Source organism: Mus pahari, chromosome 4 (assembly GCF_900095145.1).
Source record: "Mus pahari chromosome 4, PAHARI_EIJ_v1.1, whole genome shotgun sequence".
NCBI lineage: Eukaryota > Metazoa > Chordata > Mammalia > Rodentia > Muridae > Mus > Mus pahari.
Window position 1 is genome coordinate 73,131,894 of NC_034593.1, and position 22,920 is coordinate 73,154,813.

The 22,920-nt window shown below is 41.2% G+C and overlaps 1 protein-coding gene across 4 annotated transcripts in view; it reads left to right on the plus strand.

Annotated features, from left to right (window-relative positions):
- Positions 1-18,535, plus strand: part of Map9 (microtubule associated protein 9) — a 34,558-nt gene extending 16,023 nt beyond the window's left edge. For 3 of the 4 annotated variants that reach the window (XM_021196083.1, XM_029537948.1, XM_029537947.1), the window contains exons 7-14: positions 1,214-1,458; positions 3,248-3,318; positions 4,575-4,743; positions 5,698-5,787; positions 7,006-7,167; positions 7,293-7,438; positions 7,633-7,765; positions 14,366-18,535. In XM_021196083.1, coding sequence (XP_021051742.1) covers positions 1,214-1,458; positions 3,248-3,318; positions 4,575-4,743; positions 5,698-5,787; positions 7,006-7,167; positions 7,293-7,438; positions 7,633-7,765; positions 14,366-14,488 — 1,139 coding nt within the window. In that variant the 3' untranslated portion in view covers positions 14,489-18,535. The remainder of the gene's footprint in view (positions 1-1,213; positions 1,459-3,247; positions 3,319-4,574; positions 4,744-5,697; positions 5,788-7,005; positions 7,168-7,292; positions 7,439-7,632; positions 7,766-14,365) is intronic. The other variant, XM_029537950.1, reaches the window with a different exon arrangement.
- The last annotated feature ends 4,385 nt before the right edge of the window (positions 18,536-22,920 follow it).

A 22,920-nucleotide genomic window follows, 5' to 3' on the forward strand; every position in this document is an offset into this window, starting at 1 on the left:
AACCTTGGTGCCTTCTTCATGTGAGGCACATCTTGAAGGGGTGAAGATGACAGGCTGCTGACTAGATCTCTGAGATGAATTACATCAATCTGTGTGTCTTAGTTAGGGTTTTATTTCACGTTGGATACACTGTGATCACAGCAACTCTTACAAAGGAAAACATTTAGTGGGCTAGTTGACAGTTTCAGAGGTTCAGTCATATCATGGTGGAGAAGCAGGGCAGCGTGCAGGCAGACGTGGTGCTGGAGAAGGAGCTGAGAGTTCTACATCTTGATTCGAAGGCAGCAGAAGGAGACTGTGTGCTACACATGCATTAGTATGGGAGGCGCCAGTGCCCACCTCCACAGTGCCACACACCCTGGAACAAGGCCACACCTCCTAATGGTGCCACTCGCTATGGGTCAAGCATTCAAAGACATCAGTCTGCGGGAGTCACACCTATCTAAACCACCGCACTGCGCTTCCCCCCAGTCTGTGCAGTTCACCGGAGCTGCTACCACCAATAGTGCGTGGAGTTGTTTGCCTCCTGCCTTCCCAACATGTTCTTTTAGCTTCACATACATGGACTTTATGAGTGGATAGGGCAGTCTCAGGTACTTGACTTGCACATACGTGTTCTCCTTTACTTGGAATAATTATTCCATCCAAATCATCATCCTAGAAAATACATCATGACTTGTCAGATATTTAATTTGATCAAATAAGCATATTTTTGCATTCATAAATCGAGTGTGTTCAAATTTAATTGGATAGCTTTGTTTTGTAAGAAAAGAGAAATTATAGCCAGGCATCATGGCACATGCCTACAATTCCAGCACTTGAGAGGTAGAAGAAGATGGGTCAGGGGTTCAAGGTCAGTTTCAGCTTTATAACTCCTCTCTCCAGAAGAAGGGGTCAGCTGTTAAGAGCATGTTGTGTTACTGCTATTCGAGAGGACCCAAGTCCATTCTCAGCACCCATGTCAGGCACCTCACAGCTGCTAGAGATTCTGACTCACATGATCTCTGAGAAGGGCATCTGCATTCATAGTCACACGTATACATGCACACACACACACACACACACACACACACATACATACACACATGCATGCATTCACTTAAAGAGAAACATTTTAGAAAGAATAATGACACTTCTGTGAAGAAGAGTAAATGAATCTGTCATGCATTGTGTGGAACGAGGAGGGCTAGCACTGTGCTCTGCCTCCAAACAGATCGAAAAGAAGAACCTACTGAAATCTGGGATTCCTTGATATCAAATGAAAATGAAGGCAGTTCAGTTTTGGTAAACTGTGTGACTCCTGAACTCGAGCAGCCCAAGGATGCTCAGGTGGCCGCTGACGACCTTGAGGAAGAAAGAGAGAAGGGTGGATTTACAGAAGATGACCTCACCACTGACCCATTGCTCTCCACGTCCCCGAGTGTCATAACACCCACTGAGCCAGCAGAGCCGGCCAAGGTACGGTGGTAATGTGTACCGTGGCACTGCAGCGTCATGCATGAAATAGAAACATCCAGTATTGTGTTTCTGTCTTTGCACCTCTGTGTCTTGTGATAGTGGTATTATATTCTCAAGTAGACATTGCTCAAGTCAATTGACTTTCAAGTTCAAGGAAAGTTTGCCCTTGGCCTGAGTAAAGCCGAGTGTTCACTGGAAACTGTCAGGCACTGTAATAGAATTTAAAAGATTGCAGAGCCATATAGTACATGTATCTGTAAGTATATGTTTCATTAGGTCAGATCATATGGACTGCAACTGTCTAGAATAGCTACGCAGTTGTTAATTTTTATATTTTTGTTAATTTTGAAATTTTTATATCACTTCAAAACATAAGCGATTTTAATGAGCAGTGTTATGACACTCTGGCTGGATAGTGAGTGCCAGGCCAGGCCAGTGTTTCTCAGTGTCTGTCCCTTTGACAGTGGATGAACAGGACCATCCTCAGGACAGAAACATTATTATAGTGTTAGGAACAGCCTTGTGTTTTTATAATAACTATGATTCTCTATGATAGGATATGTCAGACTACTGTGCTTTTAAATTTTATAGTGCAGCCATTAGTCTATTTCCTCTGAATTTAGTGTTGACCTATTACAGCATCAGATCGCTAATGTCCATGCCTAACCATTATAAGTGTCTAAGAACTGGCTTATATCATACATACTGGTGCCTTATGTAATACAAATACAAACATAATGCAAAATCCAAAGTTGGATCAGACTGTATCAAGGAGGCTCATGCATCAGGGTGCAGAAGCACCTGTGCACCACTGCTCTAGGGATACACTCACATCGGCACCCTCACTGTTCTGCTAGCCTACCCCCCAACTGTGTGGAACCAGGAGCTGTATGTAACAAGCTAGAGTCTGTGGTAAAATATAGACGGCCAATTAGAACAGGGACAAGTCTAAGCTAAAATACGCAGTTTACACACCACAGTAAGGTCATAGTCTTATGAGGCAATGTTTTATTATGTTTTGCTGAGTGATCCTTCCCACTTTGAACCCAGCAGTCCCCCTGGTACAGGTTATTTGCTGTTTCTGGACATGAGAATGATGTCCACGCTCCTTAGTGTCATCTAATGAGCTCACAAATCCGTCTTTGAATGCATGTTCCTCTTTTCCCGTCTCCCTAAGCATCAGCATCCTGTTATGTGGAAACTACATAACTACAGCTAGTTTTACAGCTACACATGCTTTTCTTCTTCTCTGTAGACCTTCCCATTGTCCTCTACTTTCCCCTCAGCCCCTGTCATGCTTCCAGGACCCTCCCCTGGTCAGCTTTACCAGAGAAGCCCCTCATCCCCACTCTGGTCACTCACTGTCGCCAGTGCTGTCTGTATCATGGTACCATCCGTGCCTGTGATGCATAGGAACCTTGAGACCATCCTGTGTACTGACCTACCCCAGTGCCTAACGTGCCTGACATAGTAAAGCAGTGGTTCTCAACCTGTTGGTCTCAATCCCTTTGGGATTGACTGACCCTTTCACAGGGTTCTCCTCAGACCATCTGCATGTTAGATATTTACACTACAGTTCACAACAGTAGCAAAATTACAGTTTTAAAATAGCAATGAGCATATTTTTATGGTTGGGGGTAACAAGAACCTGAGGAACTGTGTTAAGGAATCGTAGCATGAGGAAGGTTGAGAACCACTGCTCTAGATGCAGCTCATTGCCGCTTTTCTCAGCTTTGCTTCCCAGCCTGAAATCCTCATGGTGAGTGATACATTTCTGTTTTCCATCCAGAAAGCAAATGAAGACAGAAACACGAAGAATAAAAAGACAACGAATAACAGAGTGTCCAGTGCCTCTGGCAGGTAAAGGTCTGCATGGGCTTAATCTAGCAGAACTCACCTTAATCTAGAATCCACCTTAATCTAGAATCCACCTTAATCTAGAATCCATGCACGACTTCCACTTGCTGCTGCGGGTTTTCCTGGTCATTTCCACTGTCAGCTGGGATGCATACTTCATGACAAAACTCTGTGTTGTTTTTACTCTTTCGTAGAAAAACCATCATTTTAGGCAGTCGTCTTGTGGTTTTTCCTCTCCAGCTGTGTTTTTGTTTTCCCTAATCTCACACACAACTCCTTCTCTAAAGCTCCTGTATTTTGATGAGCAGGCTATATAAATGACCATAAGCTGAAGATTAGCACTTTTTTTCCTATTAATTGATTTTTTTTCAAACATGGGAAAAAATTGAACAGTTTTCATGGGCTAAACGGGTTTATTAAAATTAGAAGAATTTAGCTGGGCGTGGTGGTACACGCCTTTAATCCCAGCACTCGGGAGGCAGAGGCAGGCAGATTTCTGAGTTCAAGGCCAGCCTGGTCTACAAAGTAAGTTCCAGGACAGCCAAGGCTACACAGAGAAACCCTGTCTCAAAACAAACAAACAAAATTTTAAGAATTTGAAGTTAAGCATGTTGGCACATGATCTAGCACTTCATAGGCTGAAGCAGGAGGATTGCTGTGGGTTAGGGGCCGATGAGGAGCGTGCAGATAGATGAGTGACTAGTCCTGCCATGCAGAGAGAGATAGGCTAGAGAGAAGATAGGCTAGATTTTCCCATAAATATCCTAAATACAGGGTCTTATGCTTCCAGTGTTACAGCTAGAGCATATCAACTAACAGAATAATACAATAACATATTCAAAGAGTGATTAAAATCTACTTGGTTGATATTTTTCATATAATTTGAGATGTAATCATGTTTCTTTAAAAGGCTGTATAAGTATCCAAGAAGAGAACTATAGTTCAAAGTTTTAAAGTTTAAATTATATTGAATGGAACTAAGCAAACATGACTTCTTTTGACCTGATTATTTTCAAAGCAACTATATAATTCATTACATCCAGTCATAATTTTGTTTCATTTTGTTTGAGACGGGTTCACACACTTAGCCCAGGGTAGCCTGGAACCCGCTGATCTTGAACTCATGTTAATCCTCCTGTCTCAGCCTCTGGAGTGGGGCAGGTAGGTGTGAGGTGCCAAGCCTGGCTTTAGAACATAGTTTTAAATAACTGGGGGGTGCAGTTCTAACACCTGCTCTTGGTGTGTTTGGAACGTTCCAGGCTGATGACCTCTGAGTTTTTAAAGAGATCCGGTCCCACAAAAAGAAGTCCATCTGCAGCTACCTCCTCTCACTATTTAGGGAGTTTGAAAGTCTTGGACCAGAAGCAACCACGGAAGCAGAGCCTAGAGCCAGACAAGGCTGATCACATAAGGGCAGCTGTTTATCAGGTAAAAGGGGAAATATTTCCTAAACAAGAACTGAGGGTTTCCACAGCGCCTGCGCAGCAAATAAGGCGACTGTCAGAAATGGTGGCTGGACACACACTGTCATTGGGAGAGAGGGTTTTTCCTTGCAAGTATGTGAGAAATCCTGAGAGTTTTTCTCAATTATTTGCTGCCATATTTTGTTTAAAAATATAAAAATAGTGTTTTTAAGGAAAGAGAAGATATTGTTATAATTTATAGAAATACAGCTAAGGCCAGTCTGTTGTAAAATCTACATGCCTTTTATATTGTTCTTATGAATGTTTATGTGGGTCATGATCAACAATTTTTTTTAAGTTTTCTTTCCTGAGACTTTGTTAAATTTCACAGACTAATTTTCCTAATTTTTTTACAACCTCAAGAAAAATTCTTTTTGTTTTGTTACACAGAATATAATCTATTATGGAAAATTTTACACTTGAATTTCAGTGTAAAATATTGATATACTTAACTATTATAGGATGTCATTTCAGTCTTGCAATAAAGAAAGATGATAAACATGATTTTCTTTTCTTTTTTTTTTTTTTTTTTTTTTTTTTTTTTTTTTTTTTTTTTTTTATTTTGATTTGTTTTGTTTTGTTTTTTCAAGACAGGGTTTCTCTGTGTTCCTTCAATGGCTGTCCTGGAACTCACTCTGTAGACCAGGCTGGCCTCGAACTCAGAAATCCTCTTGCCTCTGCCTCCCAAGTGCTGAGATTAAAGGCATGTGCCACCACTGCCCGGCTAACATATGATTTTCTTAAACAGCAATATTCATCTTCATATTTTACAGTATTATTAGAAAGAGAATACTACTTTAGATAAAACATTAATTTTGTGGTGGTTTCTTTCAACAAATATTTTAGAAGAAGATATAAATTCTAGGTCATTTGGACACCTTATAGTGTCATATAACCTTTTTTTCCTTTAATTTCATAGGAGTGGTTAGAAAAGAAAAATGTGTATTTACATGAAATGCACAGAATAAAAAGAATTGAAAGCGAAAACTTGAGGATCCAAAATGAACAGGTATCACAAAGACAGAATCATAAAAGATAGAATTTTACGTCGGCAAAATGTCTCTGAATATTTAATGTTAGTGAATGAACTATTTTTAAGTGGTAAAATGGACATATTGAAGAACTGATTTCATCTTTTTGGTTTGGGTTCAATTTTACTTTGACATTAAAACACATACATTGTAAGTTCTATGAGCATAAGCTAGAAGCAGCAGGGCTGACTGTGAACTTAGGATTTGTGTGACCAACAGATTGAGTCACAGAAATTGACTTTGATCAGAGTTTAGCCAAGAACTTAGATGCTATACACTGGCTTTCAGTTTTCCTGTTCCGTTTTTCCAATTCCTGCCATGACCTCTGACCCGCATTCCCCTCATGCCAGAGACTTTTGCCCTGTCCTCACTGTGATTGCGCTCTGTTCCTCTCACCTACCTGAGAGCCCCCGATCTTCTCTTCCCACTTCACTGATCCACACTAAAGTAGGTGGACAGGGACGTGTTCTTTCAATGAGCAGCACCGGGGCCAGGCAGTTCTTTGTACAGCAGCCTCTAGGGGCTGCGCCTCTGAGTGCTGAGTGTGCCCTTGGGTTCTTTTGCTGCTGAGTTATTGTCACCTCTATGATGTGATCTAGGTCTTCTGAGGTTGAACAGTATTCGAGGACCAGTATTGGACTTAATGAGGTTTAGAGAGTAAATTCATTATGTTTGTATCACAGCAGCTGTGGTACAGCCCCTACATGTTTTACAGTGCCGTTCCCTTATTTAACATTTGGTATGTTTGCACGTTAGAGGAAAATTCTGCCTAGGTGCCAAAACAGGGATCAAGCCAAGAATTACACCCATTGCCTTGGGCAACTTACCTTGGTTTATAATTTCTTAACTTTCATGATATTGTTTTACTAAACATTTTATAGAACCAGTTAGCCTGGCGTAGTTTATTTGAAAACATTTATTAGCATCCTCCCAAGGTCAATAGATGCTTCATTCTCATGAATACTAAGTAGGTCAATGTGATAAGTGCTTTGACATTGTATAAAGCAGGGAATAATTGGAGTAACAATTTTTGTAGATCAGCTTGTCCTAAAGCTTTGTAGCTTCCTTGTATGATAACTGTTGGGACATTAAAGACAAATACATACTTCTAGATTTGTGTCTAGGCTTAGGCTCCTGTGTAGACACATCATTGTATGCTTTTTTTGTTGTTGTTGTTTTGTTTTTAATCAACATAGAAAAAAGCTGCTAAGAGAGAGGAAGCATTAGCATCATTTGAGGCCTGGAAGGCTATGAAAGAAAAGGAAGCAAAGAAAATAGCTGCAAAAAAGAGGCTGGAGGAAAAAAACAAGAAGAAAACAGAAGAAGAAAACGCTGTGAGGAAAGGGGAGGCCCTGCAAGTGAGTGTCCCCGGCTGACTGCCCTCGGTGCCCTTCGGTGCTGGGCTTGAATGCAGGATTTCCTGCACTTAGGTTGATCTCAGAAAAGCCATGGCAAGTAAGAGAGTCACTCTGAACTTTTTTAGGCATTTGAAAAATGGAAAGAGAAAAAGCTAGAATACCTCAAAGAGAAGACCAGGAGGGAGAAAGAATATGAAAGAGCAAAGAAACAGAAAGAAGAAGAAGCGGTTGCTGAGAAAAAGAAAGACAGCTTAACTGCTTTTGAAAAATGGTAATTCCCCCACAATGCGCAGTTCGGTAGTTTCAGGTTAATGCTTGAGGCTTCCCTGGGAATTAATTACTGCTCTCAGGTTAATGCTTGAGGCTTCTCAGGCCTCTCCACCTCTTCCCTGTCAAAGCTACAGGAGGTCATCGCAGGCGCATACTCTTCTTTAACCTCCCAGTGTTTCATGTTCTCCTACACAGGAGTGAGAGAAAGGAAGCTCTCCTCAAGCAAAAGGAAAAGGAGAAGATAAATGAGAGAAGAAAGGAAGAGCTGAAGAGAGCGGAGAAGAAAGACAAGGACAAGCAAGCCATCAGTGAATACGAAAAGTGGCTGGTATGTGTGACGTGCAGATGAACTTGACCCTTTAACTTTAGCTGACTTTTTATTCCTTTCCTGCTTCTCCCTCCCAGTCCTCTTCCTCCTGGAGAGCCCCTTGTTGTGCTCAGCCGTTCCTCCTCTGCAGCTCAGATTCCCCCGTGGCCTCTCATGTCTGTCCTTGCTTCTGAGCTTGACTCAAGCATCTGAGCTTGCACCAGTTGTGATGCTCTAGGCCTGCATCCCTGCCTCAGTCCCTCCCCATCATGCCCATTCTTACTTCTGTGCTTCGTGCCTCTGACCTCATAGAAAGCAGACAAATGCATGGAGGGGAGAGTCTTGTAGATGTGGTCAGCCATTGCATGCAATAGCACTGAAGTTAATAGTGAGGAACCAAGTCTATTTCTCATACTCTTTTGATGTCGCTGATGATCTAGGGAAGGGGGTTTCATGTAGGCATTGTCTAATAAAAGGGATCAACTGTAAGGTTGGAAGGTACAATATCCTGCTGCCCTACATGTGTGAGTAATAAATATTTGTTTTTAGTTTACATATGTTAACAAGTTACTTTTGGTTACTTTATTTTAAAACAAATACTCGTTTTCTTCATTTTAAGTAAATAATCCCCATGAATATTATACTTTGTGCAAGTAGATAGCATTCCTATGACTAGATCACATAAAATTTCTCCACAATCCATCCAGCAGGGCTTGGGTTTTTTTTTTCTCTTCATAGCTGACTTAACTGAATCCAGCCCCATCTGCTCTCTAAAAGCATCAGATTAGGGTTTGTTTTGTTCTGACTTGCATATCTCAGACTGAACTTGAGCATGTTTATTTTCAGTTATGAATATGTATGAGGAATGTATATTCTGTAAATTGTCACGTTATAGACACACGCGATTTTCCTATTGGATTGCCTTTTTCTTACTGATTCTAGCAGCCTCTGTAGTAGGGAAATGTACTCATGGTCTCTGACGGAACTGCAGGTTTTCCACCCACTCTACTCTTGCTTTCTCAGCTTTGCTCATTAGCATCTGAGGCCATGCCCATTCCAGTGTCATTTTGGACTTGACAGTCTTTTCGTTTGACTTTGGATTCTCAAACCTAGGTGAAAAGAGCTTCCCGTAGTCTGAAGCTCCCCAGCCTTTCATTCTCCCCTGCCTGCCCTCAAGTTCTTTTCATGCATGACAAGAAATTTGATTCCAACTTAATTTTCCCAGGCTGTGTGTTTTACAAATCAACGCATCTTCTCCTGGTGGTACAAGGGCTCAGCGATCTCTCCCTGCCTTGCGGGCTTTGTTTCTTGACCTCGTGCTCCACTGGCCTGTCTCAGTAGATACGTAACTTTTCTCGTGCTAGCAGTTCCATTGCTGGGCTTCATGTGTCATGCATCTGGGCGATACACCCCCACGTCACAGTTCTTGCACAGTGTTTCTTCCTGGGATTCTTTATTTTTCATGCACATTTTAGAATTAGCACCCCCCTACAGCACACAAGACCAAGTTTATTCCTTAAAAGCAGAAGACATGATAAAGCATTTAGGTGTAAAATGGATAATCATGCATGATCGACCCAAGCCAAGTCTTCAGGAAATGCAGCCCAAAGCTCTCAGATAGAAACGATGGCTCAGTGGGTAAGAGCACCCAACTGCTCTTCTGAAGGTCCAGAGTTCAAATCCCAGCAACCACATGGTGGCTCACAACCACCCGTAACAAGATCTGATGCCCTCTTCTAGAGTGTCTGAAGACAGCTACAGTGTACTTACATATAATAAATAAATAAATCTAAAAAAAAAAAAAAAATAAAAAAAAAAAAAAAGAAACGACCTTCAACTAGTGATAGAAAGGTATGCATTCTCTCTAAGTTAGCAGACTTGACTGGAAAGCAGACATCATTTGCCAGTTTGTGGGGACTCTTCTACTGCTTCATGACAATTCCACACAGAGAAATGACAAATTAGATGGTCAGTATTAGCTTATAGTAGGCCCCTATCTTTAAAAATAAAACATGAAAAAGTGTGATATTTGAATGAAGTGGTTGGTAATTTGTGATCTTTTAAGTTAATGCTTGATTCGTTTGTTTGTTTGTTTTAAACATTAGACTACTTCCCATATCAAATGATCTATGTTACTGCTAATATACTTACTTGGGTAATTAAATTTCAAAGTTTGAAGTTTCCATTTTATTTCCATATATCCTTAAAACTGGAGTAACATTCCCATTCCTGAGCACACTGGACTTTTGAACCATTATTAGATTGCAGGGTTGACACGTTCCTGTTCTCATCATTACTTGGAAAAACAAAACATCCTCAAAGCCTTAAGAGCTGCTCACATATCGCACCATGCAGTAAAACGTCACCCAGGAATGTGCCCCAGAGCGAGCGTGAACACACAGCACCCTACTGACCCGCTCTCCAGCTTACCCACTTGTTTATTTCAAAACTTTCTGCTGGCAGAGGAAACTGTACAGGGAAGGAAAGAGCCCAGACTCGCACAACTAATAGGAAACCTCTCCAAATTCTTTTACCTACTCTAACATTGTTGTATCCCATTACCTGATAGTGAGAGTAAGAATTACCTATTTCTGCTTCTGGATTTTCAGCATCCTACTTGTAAGGTCAAACTTGTTTCAGGTTTCCTCTTGGAAGATAGATTGGAGAAAAAGAAGAGCAGCTGCATCAGGTGAAGGAATGACAGCCTTTCCTTTGGAAGGTTCTGAACCATTCCTCTTTGCTTCAGTAGGAATATCAAGCATGCAGACATCCTCAGGAGCAAGGCTGTGAATGTTGAGACCTCGCCTGCCTCACTTTTCTTGACTTACAAATCTTGACTTCAGATGGAGCTCTTACACTGCCACAATGTTCTCACGATGCATCTCAATCTTCGTATGTACTGATGGGAGATGCAGACAGCCAACATCCACTCTAGTGTCTTCCCCAAGCACTCAGCCTGCAGAGGCAGGGCTGCCTAAGGGCCTCATGGGAACCACTGCTTTTCTAAGTCATAGAAGGAAGCCAGAAAGAAAGAACTGAATGTTTGGTCTTAGCTGAGAATCAGAAACAGAGAGGCGATCTAAGTTTTAGGATGGAAGAGCAAGAGTTGTTCAAACACCAAGTAAAATGTATCTAGACGAATGTGTAGATTTTGTATTAACACCTAGATGGATTTCTTTTTTCTTCAAAATAAGTATAAATGAGAAGGGACTCAAATTTACCTTCTGTAATAATGTGGAAACATGAAATATAGCACTTCAATGATAAGAGGAAATGTCACTACTATAAGTGCCTTCTAGTCTCCTATTGTAATTGCTCACTGCCTGCATCTGCTAACCTGGGCCTCATCCTGAAAGCTTCTAGCCTCCATACTGTCTTACATAGGCCTAGAATGGTTTCAGCCTCTGACACTTACTTCTGATAAGCTCATCCTTTCTAGATCTTTCTGAGCTCTGCCTGGCTGTTTCAACTCAGCTGTTCTGTCTCAAACTCCTTTCCAAGCTGACGGATTGCATTTGCCTTCTCTCGAATTGCTCTGCTTGACCTTAAACTAACTCTGGCAATCTGTTCTAATCTTCTGGCTCCTTCTTATCCTCTGGCTCATTCTGTCTTCTCTTGTGTCTAGCTTAGTCTCTCCTGCAACCTGTCTATGAACAACTGTTCCAGTAAAACTGCCTCCTTTCCTCTCTCCTCTCTCTACACTGCTTTTTTAAGTAGCCTCTCTTTTCCTCCCTCTTCTCATGTGAGTTAGGCATATCCTATTCTGTCATGTCTTTCTCTGATTTATTAATTTGTACGGCACTCAATTAGATATCAGTTTCAAACATGGGTGCTTTTTTTCCATAAACTAACTTTGCCTTCACTGTTTGGAATTAAAGGTGTATACTAAGGGCTTGTCTATTCCAGCAGAGGGACAAAAAGGTGTGTGCTAAGTGCTGAGCAACACCACAACTAGAAACAGTTTCTTTCAGTAAATATCACAATCTTGGGTTTCACAGTGTCATCAAATATTCTACAACAGCTACTAATCCTCTTTTTAACCAATAAAATAGAAATATTCTATCACTCCCCTCTGTGAATCTACATTCCTTCTCTCTCTGAATCATCTGCCTCACGTGTCCTGGAACTTAATCAAAAATAAAAATGAAATGATTTAGTCTCTACTTAGCAGCTCTGGTTCCTCGTATTCTGCTTGTCTTTACTTTTCTACCGCTCTAGAAAGCTGGTGGACACTTCTGGAATTCCTCACACTCTGCCCAGCCCCATCCTCCCTTGCTTTGTCCCTGTCACCAGCAAAACCAAAACCAAAGTAGAAAAGTTCTTGGATTGGCCAAGCCATCAAGTGCTGTAAGACTTGTTTCACTCCCCCTATGATGGTAGCATGCTTACGAGCACACACCCACACCCCTACACACACACACACACACACACACACACACACTGCCCTCCTCCCTCTGTGTCCTCCCCATACTCTCTGGCATATGTCCCTGGTCACAGTCTCCTGCCACCTGAACTCTGTATAGTACCCTGACTTGCTGTTACTTATGTCCCATGATTCCCATCTGGCATGACTCCCATGTCCCCCATGACTCGGTCCCAGTGGCTTCCTTTTGTTTCCTCTGACATCACCAGCTTTTTCTCAGATTTTCTGAGCTATGACCCTTGACACCTCTCTGCTTGCTTGAGTCACCACATGCTGTGGCCTTCCAACGTGTGTCAGCTCAGATGGATGTGCCTGTACTTTAATCCACATCTCTGTGAACACACATTGCTCCTCCGTCCAATGTTTCATAAAAACTCACACAATTTTGGATTATATGTTATCAATTTACTTGTTTCTCACCTGTCCGTTTTGAAATTTTTCTGAGCAACAGAAAGCCTATGTGTCTCTGAGTTTGCACTGATAAGCACTCTGAGCATGACCCCAAGTATAAGGTGACTGCTTGACATTTGAATGAAGGAACAAACATTAAGGTGTCACAGTGCCAGAAGAGTACAAGCTCCACTGAGACCTCGGAGCCTATCACACGCATGATATGTGAAGAGTGGCGCACATAGTGGTGGCAGGAGACTTGCTATTGGTTAATGCCTTTGAGATTTAGACTCCCGAGCTTTGTTTTACAGCAGGGAAAAAAAAAAGTTGAAAGAATTAGTGTAGTATATAGAAACTTCCAAGCTTTTGCCAAAACCAAATAAAATGAAAGTCAGTGTCTCCCGGGTCTGAAGCACTTTCTAAACCTTGAATTGTTCAGTGTCATCAAGGAATAAAGCCATGCTATCAAATTAAAAAGCATCAAGGTATCCTAATCTAAGATTCAGTGTGGATGCTGGCGGACAGGTCAGTGCCCACTGCTGCTTAAGAGAATAAAAGGTTGATCAGTGAACATAGGTAAACAGTGAAGGTTGGGGAAGGAAAGATGTGCTGTGGGAGCTGTGGGAGCTGACACACATCTCAGAGCTGGGCCTGCTCAGTGGCTGCTCACGTGTTCTTAATATACTCCACTGCTTTCTGAGGCCGACTTGTTTCATTCTGTAAAACCTAACTCTCAAAATAACAAACAAAACTCAGAAGGACAGTATTTATAACATTTGAAAATACCCCAACTACTAAAAATTAAAAGCACTGGCATCTATGCGGTTAGATAAATCAAATAGTTGAACAAAAGACTCACAACAAGGGCAAAAAAAATGTAGTTTTCACAAGCTCAGTAACAAATAAAATGTGAGACTAGATCTTTGGGCATCTGGGATGTCCTGCCTTTCCTTGGCACAGTCAGACATGGCTCTTTCTGGTCTCCTTCCGGAAATGTGTTACCCAAAGGTCACCACTAACTTCAAATCCACGATGTTTGTTATAAACCCGCAGACTCACAGGCTTTCTGTTTTGGTTTCTGAGGCACAGTCTTGCTGTATAGACAGAGCTGGCCTCCAACTTACCAATACTCTTCTCTCAGACTCCCAAGAGCTGGGATTGTGTATGCTGAAAACCTTACTTCTTGTCACTACTAAAATTCTTCTTCTCCTATCCTCCCCTTCTCTGTTTCCTATGACTACCACCAGCACCACCATCATCATCATCATCATCTACTTGAGGCAAGGTCTCACTCTAAAGCTCAGGCTGCCTGAAACTCGATAAGTAGCCTATGCTAGCTCAAATTCATTAGCAATCTTGCCTGTGGCTCCTGAATATTAGGTTTATAGATGTAAGCTTCAATGACTAGTTGGACGTAATTTTTATTTTGCCATCAACATTTTGAAAGTGGGGTGAAGCCAGGCATGATGGTTCACTCCTTTAATCCCAGCAGTTGGGAAGCAGGAAGCTGGGGGGTTAGAAGTCCGAGGTCCTCCTTGGCTATGTAGTGATTTTGATGCTAGACCATGCTTTATGAGACTCTATCTCAAAAAACAAAATGATGTGACATTAATATGGATTAATAGTAAATCTGTACATAATCATACAAATCAGCAATATTCCCTAGCTACTTGTTTATCACTAACTAAACAACTAATTGTAGATGGAGATCTTATAATGAATTATTTTCTTCCAATAATCTGATTTAATAACAAGTTCGCATAGTATATATAACCTCAGAGCTTTCTGTTCCCCCCCCCCCCTTTTAGGAAAAGAAAGAAAGGCAAGAAAGAATTGAACGGAGACAGAAGAAGCGCCACTCCTTCCCTGAGAGCGAGACACACCCACCATGGAGTCCTCCAAGCAGAACTGCGCCCTCAAAAGTATTTTGACGTTTCTGGTTCTTGATTTTTTTTTTTCCCAAGTCTACCAACTGTACCCATGGATTTAAAACCCATCATCTCATTACTTGTGGTTAGAAGACTCTAGTTCACTTCCCTGCAGGAGCTTCTGTGGAACATGAAAGAGATACTTTGCAGTTTAATCAGTGGAAACATTTTCTGAAGTGTCCTCGTCAGTTCACTGGGACGATCCAGATGCATGAAGCTTTATCATGTCCTGAACATTCTGGTGTGGGGTGATTCGTGGTCTCTGTTGCTGAGTCCGGAGTCTTTTTAAAGTATGTTTGATCCCACTAATGAGAGAATGCCAGCTAGATACCACAATTGTAACGATGACTTGGTCTGTGGAAGTCTGTGCTTCTAGAGTGTAATTTGGGCATTTAAGGTCCCTGGAGGCTATGGGCGTGTTATCTCTTCTAACTCCAGTTCTTCAGGTCAGAGAAGTATCTTGGCTGTGCAAGTTAGAGACTCAGTCAGCTGAGGCCACAGACCTCTAGTCAGTCACTGTAGTGAAGAACTTTGCCTTAGGGTTTAATCTTGGTGTGGTTTGCCTACTTGAGGCTTACCCGACAATCGTAGCCACTTCTATAATGGGCTCACTTCTGGAATGTTCTTTCTAAAGCCCATCTCAATATCTTTATTATTTAATTGACACCAAAAAAAGCATCAGTTTGATGGTAGTGGTTTCTTATAGAGTCATTGTGAAAACATTTGATAGGTGACTATCAAAGTTTTTCTAGACTAAAGTTATAAGGGTAATGAAGATAACTCCCATTTTCTTAACTAATTAAGGGTGGTTCAACCTGCATATGGAAGCGGTTGAAAAAGAAAGTAAATTTGTAAAAATATTCAGGATTGTTTATTTATTATTTATTTATTTATTTATTTATTTGACCTTTGCCGCTCCCTGTATTGACTGGTTCTATACTTGACTGGCCATCTCTTAAAACAAATTGTTGGGATGCTGCCATAGGCAATCATTGCAATGCAGAGACAATCGATGGAAAACACAGTTGCTATGGTTCTCTTAGCTCTTATGTTATCTCTGCTGGACCTTGGTAGATGTGATTTGTCAACTTTGTTGGAACTGTTCAGGGTAGGTACTATTAGCTTTATTGTGTGGATAAAAAGACTGAGACTTAGAAAGTCCAAACTAACTTGCCATACAGCTAACATGTGAGTGGTGGGGACCAGAACTCAACATCTCCCTTGAAGTCCATGTGACCTCAGAGACTGTGACCTTGCAAATGTTTGTCATTCCCAAGGGTGTAAAGTCAGGCAATGTTGGTGAGACCTGCCCATTTCCTTACATCTGTAAAATAAAATGAGGATTCATGGGATTTAAGATATTCATCACATATCTAATAAATATCAACAAAGCCGGCAGCTTGTGTAAGACCCACTAAGCAGTATTGAATCATGGGATGCGCACAAAACAGGATGCCAGGAGCTGCTTCGCGGCATCACATACAGGACATCTACAGATGAGCGTACTGCCAGAAGTGGTCACTGAAAGCTTAGCAGTGTGCTGTCTGTCTGGAATTCAGGACTCACCTTTGTGTGGTTTCCTACAATTACAAACAATCAAGCCTGCAAGAATAGAGTGATAAGGGCATCTTGTATTGAAGTAAATTGGAAGTGATAAAAAAAAAAAGTTTGCACATTGTAAAGAACTCAAAGGAAGATCAGACAAAGGTGTAGCTGCTTCTAGGGATCAGAAACCACCAGGTGTGCACTTCCACTCCTGGACAACTTTCTACAGTGTTGTGTTTGTTACTGCTGTTAGCTCCTAACTAAATCACGTCGAATGGCCGATTTAAGTCAACTGAAGTATTTGGGACATAAAGACTCCGTAAACATTCATTGTTATCATTTCTTTACTACATCTCCCCACCGGGACATGAGATCAGTGTGGGATGAGCAGAACAGTAGTCCTTTGGCATACATTTGTAGCATACAGAAAAGTTCAGTCTCCCAGTCCATCTCTGATGTGCCAGTCACCGTCAAGCACTGCCCAGGACAAGACTCTGAGAAGACAACTCAATACTGGCTTCTTGAGATCACCTCTGAAGAGAATGATGTGACAAATGAAGATGAGCCCAAGGGCCCCAAATGCCATTTCCTCAAATGTGATTTAGGATAGGTCTATTTATAGAGCAAGTAATTGTTTGTTTTTTTTCCCCCTAACTTAACCTGTATTCAACCCGTGCGGGATTTATGGTTAAATCAGATCTTACCCTTTCTACTGCAGTGAAAGTAGAACAGAGCTTTGTACAGTGGGTGAGCATCCAGTTCTGCAATGTGTCAGTCTGAATTACAGAGGGAAGAAACAAACCTGGTGAGATTGTCCTAATATGTTTGCCTATTTAAGAACTAAGACTTTTTCTGCATATCCTTAAAAAGTAGCAAAATATCAATATAGATTAACTTATAAATAATAATAAAAAACAAAACTATGATGTGAAATTTAGTTCCATAATAGCAAAAAGATAAGACACTCGTCACAAGGAATAAAACAGTTCTTTAGAAGAGTTAAAGTTTCCTTAAGGAAGTCTGCCGAGAACAGCTTGGAGTAACAGTATTCCAGTAGCCTGTGCATCACACTTGGAGGTGCTGGTTCACTAGTTGTTTTAGATTGTAAAGATATCTGCTGGTTTTACTGGTTTTGCTGCTGGTTTTACTGACAAAGCACTACCATGTAGGAGCTTGATAGCCACAGCTGGATGTTCCTTGAAGTGATGTAGCTTGTACTCAATCTGGACTAGACTCTATTTCTACGTTGAATTATCTGATGCCCAACACTTTTGAATTTGCCAACCTCAAATGCCTAGCATTATCCTTGAGGCTGACAGCGGGCCCTTTGCCCATCTTCCCACAGTTGCGGTCCACTCATGCTCACAGCATCTTCATTGTTGAGCTGTGGTCATTACTCCTGGGGCTGGTTGTTACTGCCTCCCATTTCCCCTTTCTCCTCAGCCTTCCAGGAGAAGCAGCTATTTGGCTTCTCACTCTGCTCTGAGAAGATAGTGGCACTTACTTAAATCCTAAGTCATGGGCTAAAAAAAAACCAACAGACAGGAAGTTTCACAGATCAGGGGAAAGGGAAAGTGCATGCTAGTCAAAATTAGTCTCAAAAATAAGATAGTACAGGAACCAAAATTGCCTAATTTAACTTGACTCTTAGTTCAGTTGTACTGTACTAAAAGGCATTTAAAAACCCATGTGTCCATTCTACACAAAGCAAATCTGTTATTGATTTTCCTCATTCCTAGTTACACTGACTGATAGAATTGTGAAGTGCTCTGTGGGTGTGGAATGGGAGGCTTTTCCAAACCCTTTTACTTAGACAAGTCATGTGATACTGCTGTTTTGGAATGCTGTGCTACACGTAGTGGTAATTGTATAAGGTTAATCAGAGTATGTGAAATTCTTGGTGCTGAATTTAGGATGTCTTTGGGATTATTGGGGAAATACATTTTATGCCTCCTCCTTAGTAATACATTTTTGTTTTATACTTAATTTATTCCAGTTAGCCATTTTCAGTTTAGTTTATTGAGTGATATAATTTATTACCTATATACAAGGTGTTAATAAGTGGGATGTGTGTTTATTTCTTAGCTAAAGATAAAATATGTCATGTTGATATAGCTTTCACGGGAAATGAATGGTGGGCAGGAAGGAATTTTCTACTTAAGGTTTGGATATGAGACTGACTTTACTGTGTGGATTGCAAATATGACACAATAACTTAATTATTAGTAACATTACTAAGTGATTGGAAAATGCAGATGAATGCAGTCACATGTTTCCATCTCTCCACATTGACTGTGGTTAATGCGGTATTTCCACTCACCTGTCTATTTTCTAGTGAGTTCTCTAGTGTTGCTGGGCATAAGGGGTGAAGGGAGGAGCTCCTATTCTAGTCTGCTAGTTCTGTCTCTCGCCTCTCCCTGTCGTCTGTGTTACCTATATGTATATACATATGTGTATGTGTTTATAATAGGTATCTGATCATTGGAATAAAATGAGCTCAAGCCATAATTTGGTAACTGAAATTTTTATTGAACAATTTATCAAGGACATATTTTCACACTAATATACCTTTAATCATTTTTATGATATACTTACAATTTAATTCTTATTAATTTATTCCCTTAAAGTGTCATAAGCATGTAGCCCATATCTTTGTAGTAAATATCAATAATAATTGCCGCAGACGGACTTTTCTGGGGTCCCTGATCTGCGGGGAACGGGTCTCTGGTTGCAGGTGAGCGAGGATTCGTCGAATGAGGGGTGACAAACAGACGCAGACACAAGAGAGTGTGGTATCTGAATGCAAATTGTCAAATTGAGCATCAGACTATTTATACAGAAGAAAACAGGGAAGTAGGTACACAAAAACAGAGGAATGCAAACCTNGAAGGGCTNGCAGGAAACAACTGGGATAACANACAATGTTAACAACTGGGATCAAAGACAGCCCCACCTAAAGACAATTCAAAGTCCGCAGCTGGGGGCAAGGGCTTCATCTCCTTGTCAAAGATCCTATAGTCCACCTTCCCCTTAGGCCATTGTAATGCTAGTGTATGGGTGTAAATCAGCTACCTGTGGTTCTAAGTATCTACCCTGGTGCCTTTTTAGATCACAAACTTCCTTCTTCCTCGAGTGGTAAATTCCTTTGTAGGGCAGTGACTAGCTGCCTAGACCCAAGGCTCAGCACAAGGACTGACTGCCCAGAATCTGATATGGCTATGTATTAAGGGAAAGCACATGAATCTGTTTCCCAACTAAAGCAAGGACACTGGAACATTCCTTATACAAAATGCCACCAATCCAGGAGACTGAGTTTCCTTGAACTTTTGCCTCGGGATAGCGCCCAGGTTTTTGGGGCCTGTTGGCGTTTGTCACTACTGGAAAGAATGTAGCAGTTCTGGGGAAGATCTTTGACAAGGAGATGAAGCCCTTGCCCCCAGCTGCGGACTTTGAATTGTCTTTAGGTGGGGCTGTCTTTGATCCCAGTTGTTAACATTGTTTGTTATCCCAGTTGTTTCCTGCTAGCCCTTCCAGGTTTGCATTCCAATGTTTTTGTGTACCTACTTCCCTGTTTTCTTCTGTATAAATAGTCTGATGCTCAATTTGACAATTTGCATTCAGATACCACACTCTCTTGTGTCCGTGTCTGTTTGTCACCCCTCATTCGCTGAATCCTCGCTCACCTGCAACCAGAGACCCGTTCCCCGCAGATCAGGGACCCCAGAAAAGTCCGTCTGCGGCAAATAATGATGGCAAACCTCTCAGAATCCATAGGATTAAGTAAAAAATGACAGAACTTAAGGTAAGTACTAGAATGTCAGAAGCCCCTTAGGCTATGGAATAGAAGTCTCACACAGACAACCTTCCTGCTGTAGTCCTTCCGTGAAGTCCAAAGTCATCACAAGTCAATTGGATCATTTAAAGTAAATGTTAAGACTCGGGCTTCTGTTTATACTGTATGTCACCTCTCCCTGTATATTAGATCACCAAGCTTTTTCCACTATGAAGACACACATGTAACTCCTTCAGTATGTGTGGGGCTGTGATTGTGTGTGTGTGTGTGTGTGTGTGTGTGTGTGTGTGTGTGTGTGTGTGTGTAGACTAGAACCCAGGGTCTCTTCAAGCTTGGCAAATGTTCTATAACCACTAGTTTTCTGACAATGTGATTTCATTTTAGTTCTGGCTGTCTTTCTAGCCCATCACACAGTATGACTAATGTGTAGAGAGCTGCAGTAGTAGACACCATGGGCCTGAAGAGGCAGACAGCACAGGGAGGGTAGATGAGAAGGGAGCTTAGCAACAACCAATAGTAGCCAGGGTAAAACTTCTATTTTTAAATATCACTAGCTATACCTACTAAACAAATGCAACTCTCAGCCCTGACCCTGGAAGGCTCAAATGAAACAGATACATAAGGCTTCCGGGTTTCATTCTCCTGTACCCGCTACAGAAATTCCCAACTGATGTGCCACAGGTGCACACATGAGCCAGAGCTCTCTGGTAGATACAGTCTGTGGGCTTTGTCCACTAGGGCAGCCAGGGGAACATGGCCAGAGTCACCATGGAGTCAGTCACCTCTGTCCATGAACTGCCTTATGAGCTGGGCTGCTGATAATGTCACTCTGTACCTACAAATTGAAACAAAGTGAGGAACACTCAACAGTAGGTGCTCTGCCTGAGACTTAAGAGTCATCTATGACATTGACTAGGTAGGTCAGCTGCATTGGATGTCATTTAATCTGTCTGTGAACTTAAGGGAGCTAAATTCTAAATCAAGAATTACAGCTGTAGGGCATTCATTGGCCAGCTAGAACTAACGGAGGTAGGCGTCACCTGGAGACTAGGTGGAGTCTCCCAACGGATGCAGCTCTCTGCCTTCAGGTCTATACTGACTGCCAAGACAGTGTTTTGAGGGATGTACCTCAGCTGCTGGAAGAGTGACGGGGTTCTTTCAAACCACAAGGTGTGAGCCTGCAGATAGAGCTTCCTGATAATTTGGCAAACTTTAACACAATACTCAGTATGACTTAAAATCCATTTACCTTTGCACAAGAAATGTTAGCATTTCAATAGCCAATAAAAGAAAAGGTTGCTTGGTTGTTTTGTTGTTGTTGTTGTTGTTGTTGTTGTTGTTGTTTTGGGGTTTTTTTGTTTTCTTTTTTTTTTTTTAAATGTAATTCCTACACTGAGGATTTGATGATGCAAAATATGTCTTCAAAAACCACCTTGAACTACATCTAAATAAAATACTTCTGATTAGCAAAGGAGACAGTTGACAGTCACCAGAGATCCCACCTACACAATGCCAGGAAATGTTCAAACTATTCATCGGATTGCTCACCAGACTGCTCAGAAGCAAACGTGAGTGGTGACTTTATTTCAGTGGGTGACTGCACTGATGATGCTTGTGCCTCTGAGAAGTTAGAGGAGAGGGTTTCGAATGTTTTACCATAAAGGAATGATAAGCTCTTGAGGAGATATCTATTACTACCCTGATGAAAGTATATAGGGTATTTCATATGATAGCCCATCCATGCATATCATTTTTATGTTCTTACAAGTTTATATTAGAAATATCTTAGCATGTGAAAAATGTAAGACAAAAATGGGTATAGTTAAAAATGGTATCCTAAAATGGTGAAAAATAAGATTTTAAGTAAAATTTCTTCTATAATTCTTTCTATTACTTTCTATATTCCCTATTCATGTTTTCCATCAAAGACAGAAAGTAGACTACATGACATTAAAATACTTTTATCATTTATTCAGACACAAGCTGTCTTGTCTACAGAGGTAAATAATTAGGAGGTATTGTAATATTAAATATGTTGGTTAGTATTCTATGCAGACACCTCAGGTAACTAAATCAGAAAAATACGAAATCCAAATAGCTGATACAGGACTCTTATTATACATTTTAAGCCACTGTATATTTTAGCTTCCGTGTGAGTTCAATATTTAATTTAACCCATAATAATCAAATTTTTACTTCTATGCAAGGAAAATGCAGTTCTAACCCAGCCTGCTACAGGACCCTTTATATACAGGGACACACCAACAGTCACACTGATTTCCTGGTCTCACACGACAAATGCTTGATTGTGTGACTTTACCTTTTCCTTCCAAGATCAGAGAGCTCATGTCTCAGAAGTTTATAAGCAGAGCCACATAGCTCTTTCTGGGCAAAGATTTATCCAGCTGTATTTATTATGCCATGTTAATGCAAAGCAACAAATACGTTCTTTGTCAAATGAAACAAGTGAAAACTGAATTTTACTCTAAAGTGAAACAAGAAAGATTAACCTTTTTAAAAATTCAAAGTGGAAAAACTGGCATTGACAAGCTTCATAGGAATGATTGTGGGTCAATCATGATTCTGTGTACTACAGACGCATAGGCTGTGCCACTGGCTAGCCTAGATACTGAGAATTATGGAGCGATGAAGCCAAGTTCATGGCCTTATATAGTTTATACTCCAGGAGCTAAGCAGGGCACTAAACAGGTATGACTACATGAAACCCATAGGGTGGTGGTTCTATGTCTAGTGACCTGCAGGCTGGGTAAGGAGACAGGATAGTCACTCTCATGAAGGATTAGCACACATCTGTAAAGAAAAGGATTGTGAGCAAAATCCTAAGAGAAGTGACTGAGCAAACCCCGCAGACTAAGTACAGAGCCTTAAGGGCTCATTGGCCAAGACAGAGTCTTGGGTATTACCCTGAGTAATTACAGGTAAAACCAGAACATTAACAGCAGGAACCTCATAAGATCTTATACACAGTGATCTTTAACCATGGCACATGCAATAGACATCTGAGGGCAAACATGGAGGGTGGGAGAGCAGTGGGACTACTGGGGAGGAAGGTGGTAGAAGTCCTAGGGGAGCTGTG